This window comes from Rhopalosiphum maidis, chromosome 2 (assembly GCF_003676215.2).
Source record: "Rhopalosiphum maidis isolate BTI-1 chromosome 2, ASM367621v3, whole genome shotgun sequence".
Lineage (NCBI taxonomy): Eukaryota > Metazoa > Arthropoda > Insecta > Hemiptera > Aphididae > Rhopalosiphum > Rhopalosiphum maidis.
In genome coordinates this window covers 42708866-42722072 of record NC_040878.1, presented here as the reverse complement: position 1 = coordinate 42722072, position 13207 = coordinate 42708866, and the positions used below count along the sequence as shown (strand labels likewise).

At 28.8% G+C, this 13207-nt stretch overlaps 1 protein-coding gene across 4 annotated transcripts in view; it reads right to left on the bottom strand.

The window, feature by feature from the left end:
- Positions 1–8682: 8682 nt before the first annotated feature.
- LOC113553481 (rap1 GTPase-activating protein 1) overlaps positions 8683–13207 on the bottom strand; it is a 157306-nt gene continuing 152781 nt past the window's right edge. For all 4 annotated transcript variants that reach the window (XM_026956833.1, XM_026956834.1, XM_026956836.1 and 1 more), the window contains 9 exons: positions 11725–11963; positions 11501–11652; positions 11262–11388; positions 10998–11163; positions 10545–10904; positions 10342–10433; positions 9987–10242; positions 9734–9880; positions 8683–9365 (listed from right to left, as the gene is read on the bottom strand). In XM_026956833.1, coding sequence (XP_026812634.1) covers positions 9740–9880; positions 9987–10242; positions 10342–10433; positions 10545–10904; positions 10998–11163; positions 11262–11388; positions 11501–11652; positions 11725–11963 — 1533 coding nt within the window. In that variant the 3' untranslated portion in view covers positions 8683–9365; positions 9734–9739. The remainder of the gene's footprint in view (positions 9366–9733; positions 9881–9986; positions 10243–10341; positions 10434–10544; positions 10905–10997; positions 11164–11261; positions 11389–11500; positions 11653–11724; positions 11964–13207) is intronic.

Here is a 13207-nt window from a genome sequence, read left to right as displayed (position 1 = left end):
ATATAAAAAAAAATATAATAAATTTAATGTTTTATTGCACACTAATTGTTTCGACCACACTACTGACATTTAATGCGAAGTATCTAAGTCGAAAAACAAATGCATTATGCCGTAATAGACCATTCGAGTTTTTTTCAAAAAAATGATTTTTAGTGTACTTGGGTGTTAAATATTTAGATTTTCATGATTTTTTTGATATAAAACAATAGGCTGAGGGAACTATGATAATGCTACATTGTTTAAAGAAGTTTCCAGTACGAAATAAACACTTAAAAAGACTTAAAATGAGGTTTTTACTGCAAAATCATCAAAAAGTAACGAAATTTTTCAAAAAGTGACGAAAACTGATATAAAAAAAATATATAATAAATTTAATGTTTTATTGCATGCTAATTGTTTCGACCAAACTACTGACAATTAATGCGAAGTATCGAAGTCTTAACATAAATACATCTTGCCGTAATATACTATTCAAGTTTTTTTTAAAAAAAATGATTTTTAGTGTACTTGGGTGTTAAATATTTAGATTTTCTTGATCTTTTTGATATAAAACAATAGGCTGAGGGAACTATGATAATGCTACATTGTTTAAAGAAACTTCCAGTACGAAATAAACACTTAAAAAGACTTAAAATGAGGTTTTTACTGCAAAATCATCAAAAAGTAACGAAATTTTTCAAAAAGTGACGAAAACTGATATAAAAAAAATTATAATAAATTTAATGTTTTATTGCATGCTAATTGTTTCGACCACACTACTGACAATTAATGCGAAGTATCGAAGTCTTAACATAAATACATCTTGCCGTAATATACTATTCAAGTTTTTTTTAAAAAAAATGATTTTTAGTGTACTTGGGTGTTAAATATTTAGATTTTCTTGATCTTTTTGATATAAAACAATAGGCTTTGGGAACTATGATAATGCTACATTGTTTAAAGAAACTTCCAGTACGAATTAAACACTTAACACGACTTAAAATTAGGTTTTTACTGCAAAATCATCAAAAAGTAACGAAATTTTTCAAAAAGTGACGAAAACTAATATAAAAAAAAATATAATAAATTTAATGTTTTATTGCACACTAATTGTTTCGACCATACTACTGACATTTAATGCGAAGAATCTAAGTCGAAAAACAAATGCATCATGCCGTAATAGACCATTCGAGTTTTTTTCAAAAAAATGATTTTTAGTGTACTTGGGTGTTAAATATTTGGATCTTCATGATTTTTTGATATAAAACATTAGGCTGATGGATCTATGGTAATGCTAAATTGTTTAAAGAAGCTTCTAGTACGAAATAAACACTTAAAATGAAGTTTTTACTGCAAAATCATCAAAAAGTAACGAAATTTTTCAAAAAGTGACGAAAACTGATATAAAAAAAAATATAATAAATTTAATGTTTTATTGCACACTAATTGTTTCGACCACACTACTGACATTTAATGCGAAGAATCTAAGTCAAAAAACAAATGCATCATGCCGTAATAGACCATTCGAGTTTTTTTCAAAAAAATGATTTTTAGTGTACTTGGGTGTAAAATATTTAGATTTTCATGATCATTTTGATATAAAACAATAGGCTGAGGAATCTATGATAATGCTACATTGTTTAAAGAAGCTTCCAGTACGAAATAAACACTTAAAACGACTTAAAATGAGGTTTTTACTCCAAAATCATCAAAAAGTAACGAAATTTTTCAAAAAGTGACGAAAACTGATATAAAAAAAAAAAATACAATAAATTTAATGTTTTATTGCACACTAATTGTTTCGACCACACTACTGACATTTAATGCGAAGAATCTAAGTCAAAAAACAAATGCATCATGCCGTAATAGACCATTCGAGTTTTTTTCAAAAAAATGATTTTTAGTGTACTTGGGTGTTAAATATTTGGATCTTCATGATTTTTTGATATAAAACATTAGGCTGATGGATCTATGGTAATGCTAAATTGTTTAAAGAAGCTTCCAGTACGAAATAAACACTTAAAATGAAGTTTTTACTGCAAAATCATCAAAAAGTAACGAAATTTTTCAAAAAGTGACGAAATCTGATATAAAAAAAAAATATAATAAATTTAATGTTTTATTGCACACTAATTGTTTCGACCACACTACTGACAATTAATGCGAAGTATCTAAGTCTTAACATAAATATATCATGCCGTAATAGACCATTCGAGTTTTTTTCTTAAAAATGATTTTTAGTGTACTTGGGTGTTAAATATTTGGATCTTCATGATTTTTTGATATAAAATAATAGGCTGATGGATCTATGATAATGCTAAATTGTTTAAAGAAACTTCCATTACGAAATAAACACTTAAAACGACTTAAAATTAGGTTTTTACTGCAAAATCATCAAAAAGTAACGAAATTTTTCAAAAAGTGACGAAAACTAATATAAAAAAAAATATAATAAATTTAATGTTTTATTGCACACTAATTGTTTCGACCACACTACTGACATTTAATGCGAAGTATCTAAGTCGAAAAACAAATGCATTATGCCGTAATAGACCATTCGAGTTTTTTTCAAAAAAATGATTTTTAGTGTACTTGGGTGTTAAATATTTAGATTTTCATGATTTTTTTGATATAAAACAATAGGCTGAGGGAACTATGATAATGCTACATTGTTTAAAGAAGTTTCCAGTACGAAATAAACACTTAAAAAGACTTAAAATGAGGTTTTTACTGCAAAATCATCAAAAAGTAACGAAATTTTTCAAAAAGTGACGAAAACTGATATAAAAAAAATATATAATAAATTTAATGTTTTATTGCACACTAATTGTTTCGACCACACTACTGACATTTAATGCGAAGAATCTAAGTCAAAAAACAAATGCATCATGCCATAATAGACCATTCGAGTTTTTTTAAAAAAAATGATTTTTAGTGTACTTGGGTGTTAAATATTTGGATCTTCATGATTTTTTGATATAAAACATTAGGCTGATGGATCTATGGTAATGCTAAATTGGTTAAAGAAGCTTCCAGTACGAAATAAACACTTAAAATGAAGTTTTTACTGCAAAATCATCAAAAAGTAACGAAATTTTTCAAAAAGTGACGAAAACTAATATAAAAAAAAATATAATAAATTTAATGTTTTATTGCACACTAATTGTTTCGACCACACTACTGACATTTAATGCGAAGAATCTAAGTCAAAAAACAAATGCATCATGCCGTAATAGACCATTCGAGTTTTTTTCAAAAAAATGATTTTTAGTGTACTTGGGTGTAAAATATTTAGATTTTCATGATCATTTTGATATAAAACAATAGGCTGAGGAATCTATGATAATGCTACATTGTTTAAAGAAGCTTCCAGTACGAAATAAACACTTAAAAAGACTTAAAATGAGGTTTTTACTCCAAAATTATCAAAAAGTAACGAAATTTTTCAAAAAGTGACGAAAACTAATATAAAAAAAAATATAATAAATTTAATGTTTTATTGCACACTAATTGTTTCGACCACACTACTGACATTTAATGCGAAGTATCTAAGTCGAAAAACAAATGCATCATGCCGTAATAGACCATTCGAGTTTTTTTCAAAAAAATGATTTTTAGTGTACTTGGGTGTTAAATATTTAGATTTTCATGATTTTTTTGATATAAAACAATAGGCTGAGGGAACTATGATAATGCTACATTGTTTAAAGAAGTTTCCAGTACGAAATAAACACTTAAAAAGACTTAAAATGAGGTTTTTACTGCAAAATCATCAAAAAGTAACGAAATTTTTCAAAAAGTGACGAAAACTGATATAAAAAAAATTATAATAAATTTAATGTTTTATTGCATGCTAATTGTTTCGACCACACTACTGACAATTAATGCGAAGAATCTAAGTCAAAAAACAAATGCATCATGCCGTAATAGACCATTCGAGTTTTTTTCAAAAAAATGATTTTTAGTGTACTTGGGTGTAAAATATTTAGATTTTCATGATCATTTTGATATAAAACAATAGGCTGAGGAATCTATGATAATGCTACATTGTTTAAAGAAGCTTCCAGTACGAAATAAACACTTAAAAAGACTTAAAATGAGGTTTTTACTCCAAAATCATCAAAAAGTAACGAAATTTTTCAAAAAGTGACGAAAACTGATATAAAAAAAAAATATAATAAATTTAATGTTTTATTGCACACTAATTGTTTTGACCATACTACTGACATTTAATGCGAAGAATCTAAGTCGAAAAACAAATGCATCATGCCGTAATAGACCATTCGAGTTTTTTTCAAAAAAATGATTTTTAGTGTACTTGGGTGTTAAATATTTGGATCTTCATGATTTTTTGATATAAAACATTAGGCTGATGGATCTATGGTAATGCTAAATTGTTTAAAGAAGCTTCTAGTACGAAATAAACACTTAAAATGAAGTTTTTACTGCAAAATCATCAAAAAGTAACGAAATTTTTCAAAAAGTGACGAAAACTGATATAAAAAAAAAATATAATAAATTTAATGTTTTATTGCACACTACTTGTTTCGACCATACTACTGACATTTAATGCAAAGAATCTAAGTCGAAAAACAAATGCATCATGCCGTAATAGACCATTCGAGTTTTTTTCATAAAAATGATTTTTAGTGTACTTGGGTGTTAAATATTTGGATCTTCATGATTTTTTGATATAAAATAATAGGCTGATGGATCTATGATAATGCTAAATTGTTTAAAGAAACTTCCAGTACGAAATAAACACTTAAAACGACTTAAAATTAGGTTTTTACTGCAAAATTATCAAAAAGTAACGAAATTTTTCAAAAAGTGACGAAAACTAATATAAAAAAAAATATAATAAATTTAATGTTTTATTGCACACTAATTGTTTCGACCACACTACTGACATTTAATGCGAAGTATCTAAGTCGAAAAACAAATGCATCATGCCGTAATAGACCATTCGAGTTTTTTTCAAAAAAATGATTTTTAGTGTACTTGGGTGTTAAATATTTAGATTTTCATGATTTTTTTGATATAAAACAATAGGCTGAGGGAACTATGATAATGCTACATTGTTTAAAGAAGTTTCCAGTACGAAATAAACACTTAAAAAGACTTAAAATGAGGTTTTTACTGCAAAATCATCAAAAAGTAACGAAATTTTTCAAAAAGTGACGAAAACTGATATAAAAAAAATATATAATAAATTTAATGTTTTATTGCATGCTAATTGTTTCGACCACACTACTGACAATTAATGCGAAGTATCGAAGTCTTAACATAAATACATCTTGCCGTAATATACTATTCAAGTTTTTTTTAAAAAAAATGATTTTTAGTGTACTTGGGTGTTAAATATTTAGATTTTCTTGATCTTTTTGATATAAAACAATAGGCTGAGGGAACTATGATAATGCTACATTGTTTAAAGAAACTTCCAGTACGAATTAAACACTTAACACGACTTAAAATTAGGTTTTTACTGCAAAATCATCAAAAAGTAACGAAATTTTTCAAAAAGTGACGAAAACTAATATAAAAAAAAATATAATAAATGTAATGTTTTATTGCACACTAATTGTTTCGACCACACTACTGACATTTAATGCGAAGTATCTAAGTCGAAAAACAAATGCATCATGCCGTAATAGACCATTCGAGTTTTTTTCAAAAAAATGATTTTTAGTGTACTTGGGTGTTAAATATTTAGATTTTCATGATTTTTTTGATATAAAACAATAGGCTGAGGGAACTATGATAATGCTACATTGTTTAAAGAAGTTTCCAGTACGAAATAAACACTTAAAAAGACTTAAAATGAGGTTTTTACTGCAAAATCATCAAAAAGTAACGAAATTTTTCAAAAAGTGACGAAAACTGATATAAAAAAAATTATAATAAATTTAATGTTTTATTGCATGCTAATTGTTTCGACCACACTACTGACAATTAATGCGAAGTATCGAAGTCTTAACATAAATACATCTTGCCGTAATATACTATTCAAGTTTTTTTTAAAAAAAATGATTTTTAGTGTACTTGGGTGTTAAATATTTAGATTTTCTTGATCTTTTTGATATAAAACAATAGGCTGAGGGAACTATGATAATGCTACATTGTTTAAAGAAACTTCCAGTACGAATTAAACACTTAACACGACTTAAAATTAGGTTTTTACTGCAAAATCATCAAAAAGTAACGAAATTTTTCAAAAAGTGACGAAAACTAATATAAAAAAAAATATAATAAATTTAATGTTTTATTGCACACTAATTGTTTCGACCATACTACTGACATTTAATGCAAAGAATCTAAGTCGAAAAACAAATGCATCATGCCGTAATAGACCATTCGAGTTTTTTTCAAAAAAATGATTTTTAGTGTACTTGGGTGTTAAATATTTGGATCTTCATGATTTTTTGATATAAAACATTAGGCTGATGGATCTATGGTAATGCTAAATTGTTTAAAGAAGCTTCTAGTACGAAATAAACACTTAAAATGAAGTTTTTACTGCAAAATCATCAAAAAGTAACGAAATTTTTCAAAAAGTGACGAAAACTGATATAAAAAAAAAATATAATAAATTTAATGTTTTATTGCACACTAATTGTTTCGACCACACTACTGACATTTAATGCGAAGAATCTAAGTCAAAAAACAAATGCATCATGCCGTAATAGACCATTCGAGTTTTTTTCATAAAAATGATTTTTAGTGTACTTGGGTGTTAAATATTTGGATCTTCATGATTTTTTGATATAAAATAATAGGCTGACGGGCCTATGATAATGCTACATTGTTTACAGAAGCTTCCAATACGAAATAAACACTTAAAAGGACTTAAAATTATGCTTTTACTGCAAAATCTTTGATTACAAACTGACCTTTTTTTGGTAAATTAATTAAAAAACTATGAATTATGTTAATCATCAAAAACTATACCTGCTCATTTAAATAAATGTAAGCACTTATAATATGGGCATTACACAATTATATTTCTTATAATTGTTTATATATTAACATGTCGAAGAACATTTTTTTTTCATCTGGTCACGATTTAGGTTAACGATTTAATTTTAATTTATCCACTAAAATCATTAAGAGGGTTATTTAAAATAAATATAATATTTTCAATTCATATTTAGTAACTGTTTAAATTATCAATTAATTGATTAATAAACATTTAAATTTTTTATAGTATGAAATTTTAAAAAAGTTTTAAAATACCTATAAGTCTACTCTTATTTATATATCAAACTTTGAGTAATATTTAAAGTATTTATTAAGTATTTATCAAATATTCACTTTTCATGTAATTATCCAGTATTTTTCAATTATTATCCTTTTTGGTGCAAATATGCAAAAAAAACGGTTTTTCTAGTACTTGATTTAGGTTACGAATTCCAAAATCATGGTTATGAATGGTTACAAATCGGTTACTGAAGTATGGAACCAATTTAAAAGAAAATAGTTTAGGTTGAGGTGCTAGCGTATTGCACATATTTCAAGTCAACTGTAAATGTATATGCATTTGCAGAAAAATCCGGGCCCTAATTATTACATATTATTTGCATAAATCTATTAGTTTGCTCAATATCGTAAACGCTCTCACATATTATAATCATTTTAAAGTGTATATGTCCACATAAATGTAGTATTTCTTCTTTATTGCATAGAAATATAAATCTATGTTTATACAAAATATTGTTTTGATAATATATTCTTTATATTATCAATTTATTATCAAGTAATATACGTGCAAAATAAAGTCTGATGTATATAAATTAATTTTAGGATCCGCTGTAAAATCAATGAGTCTTGCATAAAAATTAACATTTATTGCATTAATAATAATAATAATAATAATAATAATAATAATAATAACAAAACATAATACACTCATATAGTCATATATAGGCTAAATTAAAAATATGATTAGTGTGCCTGATTTTAAAACTGAACGGACAAAGATTTGCTGTGTATAAGTGTGTGTACTTGAACTTATGAATATTTTTATGAACATTTACAGTTATAGGTAGGTATTTATAAATCATTTAAAAATTATACAATTAGAAATAATAATATAAATTGACATACATTTCTTCCAATTTTTTTTATTTTTTTATTTTTTTGAAGAACAAACATTTGTGCGTAACAAAATCACATTATATAATACGTAAGTATACACGAGTATTATAATATTAAAGTGTTAGGTGCGTACTTTTTAAAATTAGACTACTGTTATACCTATAAATTAATACTGTTAAAATAACCATAATAATACTATTATAGTCTATTATAATCAACAATATAATATTAACTAAACTTTTTTATTTTTATTTTTCCACTTCCCGATAAATTTTTGACAAAAACACGATAGACTTTACAAAAAGTTTAATAAACACAAGTATTATATCATTGATATAATATTACTTCCTTATCACTATATAAATACATGCACTTATGCAGCTTTATTTAAATAATGAGATAATGAGTATACATAGGACATTGACTTCATAGAAATAGATATATACATTTCAAACAAGTGAATAATTAAAAAAAATACTTAAAAAAAAATTATAAATATTAATAGTAAAATGTATGATTTATACATTGGTTAGGTATTATTACGGTGGTAATTTCTATATGATTCAAAACAAAAATGAAATAAATAAAAGTATAATATAATATTATATATTATAATATGCGCTCAAATTTATTTGCACCAACATGTAAATGGTAATATTTTGTTAAGTTTTTTTTACTACTACACACTTAAAAAAAACCCCTTTAAATTTAAAACTATGTAATAATTGTATTTACAATTTTCGTGACATATAGGATGAATTTTACAGTCAATAAATTATCAACCAATTAAATAAATAAATTAACATAAAATAGTGTGATTACGTCATACACAATGCTATTTTAACACTAAATTATTGACACTTAATTTTCACACGGAAATTAAGTGTCGAATAATAATATTCAAACGTCAATTATTAATACTTTGGTATATGCTTTATACAATATTATTGTTTTCTCTTAACGATTACAAGCACAATTAAAAATAAATATAATAATGGATTTACATTATTAACGCTAATTTTAGTAGGTAAATACAATCCAACATAGATTAATAATAACGATAAAATCAAATCGTTTTGAAAATAATAATTATATAATATGTAATACTTTGGTATCGCGTTATGCTATATTATTTCCATCCAGTAAGATGGAATATTGTTATTCACCAGTGGCCATAGATGGTTGTCCCAGAAGAAATATTCGCCGCAGAAGTTGAATGATTTCGCGACGGTGCGAGTGAACGACTAATGAAGGTTTTATCTTCTTTCGTCGCAAAATCGATAGGTATCCTGTAAACACAGTGATTTAGAAAAACATAATTCAAACATACGAAAATCAAAGGCTACACCAGTTCCCTATCATATACATATAAGACCCAACTAGATTGTAGACCTATTGACAACGTCAACTATCACAATGAATAATAAAGCTAGAGTGAATAATGCACCGTATTATAATGTATAATAATATATTGTAGTAATAATGATATTTTAATTTGTTGTAGAATGTTTCGACGAACAGTTACAACTAAAATAAATAAATAATAAAAATATGTAAATGCGATACAGAATGATAAGTTTGCGGACATATTGAACAATCTAGTTTGGTGTTAATATACATAATTACGAATACAGGACAAACACAATGATTTGTTTACCTATATTCAAACAGTCGAAGAGTTAGGGTTGGTGGTGTAGTTTTTCAACAGTTCCCTCAACCTAAGAATCTCTTTGGACGCGGACGTGAGTTCCGACTGTAGCACTAGTTCTTTCTCTCGCAACCTCTTTATTTCGTGTTGACAACTCTGGAAAATAATAAAAAATAAAATAAGGAAAACAATGAAAATATGAGCGAATATAGGCGAAGTGTGTATAAAGACACAGATATACGTGTGGAAAGAAGAAACATACCACGTTCTGTCTTAACAGCTCTAGTTTGTCGCACTTTAACCTGGTTACGTCTTGCCGAAGACCTTCCACTCGGGAGTCGTTGTTCGGTGCGTCACAGCAGCACATGCTGCAAGGCTTGCCGCTGGGCGTCTCGGCCGACGACATACTCTCTAGACCGGTGTCGCTGTCCACAGCGCCTGCCATGCCCAGGCCGTCGAGTTCGACGCTGTTTAACGACGACGAATCGCTTTCCGACATGGCCACGCGGCTAGCTCCACTGCGAAAACACAAGAAATCACAGAGATTACGACCACGTCGACGACAATTACATCTGCGCGTACGGTGCATTATATTACGTATTGTATGGTAGACGTACCTGGAAGTCCTATGCACCGGATGGATGTCTGGACTGGATATAGGTGATGAGGGCGAACTCTTTTTGCTGCTCTTTGACAACGATCTGCCAAACTGCACACACAAATAAAAAACATGAAGAAAAAACACACACCACATGTCACGGTGATAATAATTATACACGTGAAAATAATAATAACAATGGACAGGTGTGGTTCAACTCACGCTCGGTATGGACCCGTCTGCCGAACAACTGCTGGTCTTCTTGGATAGGCCGCCCGAAACGTTGTTGTTCGCCTCGACGTTAGACAACGTTTGCGTCTTGACTCGGGCTATGAGCGCTTTGCGTACCGTGTCTATGAACCTGCTACCTGCTCCTGAGATGGTACCGTTGCCGCATTCCGACGACGACGACGATGACGAGGCCGCCGACGACTTGGTCAGTTCGCCGCCCAGGCCACCACTCGCTCCGCCCGTCCCGGCACTGGTGCCGCCACTACCACCTTCGTTGTGCCCCAGAAAGTCTTTGGTCTTGTCTTTCAGCTCCTCGCACAACGAGTGCAACAAAGACGTTCTGGTTCTCAACTGCAAACACCACACAAATATAAGTAAAAAAATAATTATTATTATAACCCAAAACACGATCGACAACACGCATTTGCGTATCGCAATTCTTACCTCTAACTTAGCGAATTTATGGGCTTTGTAACAGGCGTTTTCTGCATTTACAAGCTTGGTGAGGAGGAACTGTTTAAAATCTGGACCGTGTCTGAATACGGCCGGGTTGGGCAATGTCGGTCCGAAGAAAGGCACGTCGTCTCGGGCGGTTACACTGACCTTATACCTGTAAACGTCCATTAATAATTAAAATAAGTCATAATAACTGGTTATTAAAAAATTTCCATACTAATAAAATTAGTAAGGTATTCAAATTCCACATACCTAACGTTGGGAGTGTTGGGCTCGATCACTTGGACGACGATATAGGCGTGTAGGAAATGTGACGCTATCATGTCTGGGGTGAACGGGGTGTTGGATTCTTGAAAAACTATTGCCACAATGTCATTACCTAGAGAAAAACCCAATTAATTAAAATTAATAATTCAATATACAAATAATATGTAACCATAAATCATTATCTTTGACAATTATTATAACATAACGCGTGTTTATACACTTACCGATATGTCTTTTCCTTTGTAATTGTTGAGGATCGTTATCGGTGTACGGAAGTAAAGAAGATACATGGAATATGATCTCTCTGTCTTTAAACACTTGATAAACGGCTTCATCGCCAGTCTGACCAAACTGCGTGTCTAGACCTCCTCGGTACCTAGATTCAGAGTAAATAAATTATTATTAATTATCATGTCAACGTCACTAGTAAGAGGTCGTGTGTGCTTACCCTTTGTGGTCTTTCAGTTGTATCCGCTGACCAAGTAATTGCAGGAACTGATCGAACGCGGGCGAAGTATGTTGATTAGAAAATAATTCTTCCTCGCTAGTTTGACCGTACTTTTGATATAATACACCAAATTTGAAGTGTGACACAAGAACGTGTTCGTCATAGGCGGCAATTAGTTGAGACGTTTTACAACTCAAAACGGGTGACATATTGGTAACTGATAGCTGATCGTTTAACAACTAATAGGAATAAAAAAAATTATAGTTAAAAATTAAAAACAATTTCACAGTCATTATTTCAATAAATTACCTACACTTTATAAATAATATATAGATCGTAATTAAAATAATTAATATAATACATATTAGGCATATTAAAAAAAAAAAAAACAATTTTTCATATTTTAATTTTAAATGCCTATAAAAAATGTTAGGTGGGCTTGTAATTTTGATATTTAGATGTTACTGTAATAATAAACAACATTTACATCCTTAAAGGTTTGATAAAATTGGAATAATACAATATTTATTAATTTTAAATAAGTAATGGTACGGAATATCGAAGGTTACAACAAGGTATTTACAACATAAATAATTGATAGACGATAGTGAGTAATAGTTTTTGTGATTTGCGTATGAAAACGACCTTAGCAGGGCGTTTGAATACGGTAGCTTAAACGAGTTTTTGAATCAAAACTATAATATACAAAGAAACGCAGAGTTGACAACTTATGCGTTTAAAATAATATAATTAACTACAATATAATATAATAATATACATAAACATTAAGTTTATACATTGCATTATATTTATTTTATGTTATATTATTGTTTATACGAATCGATAAAAGTATGCATATTAAGTGGTATACTGCAATTTTAAACACAATGAATAATTTTATAACAGCTGAAACCTCTCAAAATTGAATTTAGTGATAACGATCGTTTATTGCACTGATTAACACTAAAGGCACAGAAAAACAATATAATATATATATATATCTTATAACAGCGAGAGCAAACAGCATCACGTGGTACTGAAATTCAGTAATAATAATAAAAACACTAGAGCGAGAATGCGCATTATTGTTATTATTAAAAACCGTCCTGCCGTCAACAGATTTAAACTGGACTATTTTTATCCAGGCCAGTGCAGAGATCCAATGATGTTTATTATGATATTTATCGTGTTTCCGTTCACGGGCGGGTCGCCAACTATCCTAGAATATTGCTTTTCTTTTCGTTTATACTATTATTATTATTTTTATTATGCGTCTGCAGTCGGTGCACCGTACTGCGGCCGTGGTTATAAAATCTAAACATCATGCGAATAGAGACTATAGACTATAGAGTGATTCTATGTAGTAGATGCACACGCTTTTATTCATATCGATCACAACCCAATTAATCTATAAGAGTATAATATTATTACTGCACCATGAATAATCTCCGTCTTGTAATATTTAACACTAAATTTGGGTTCA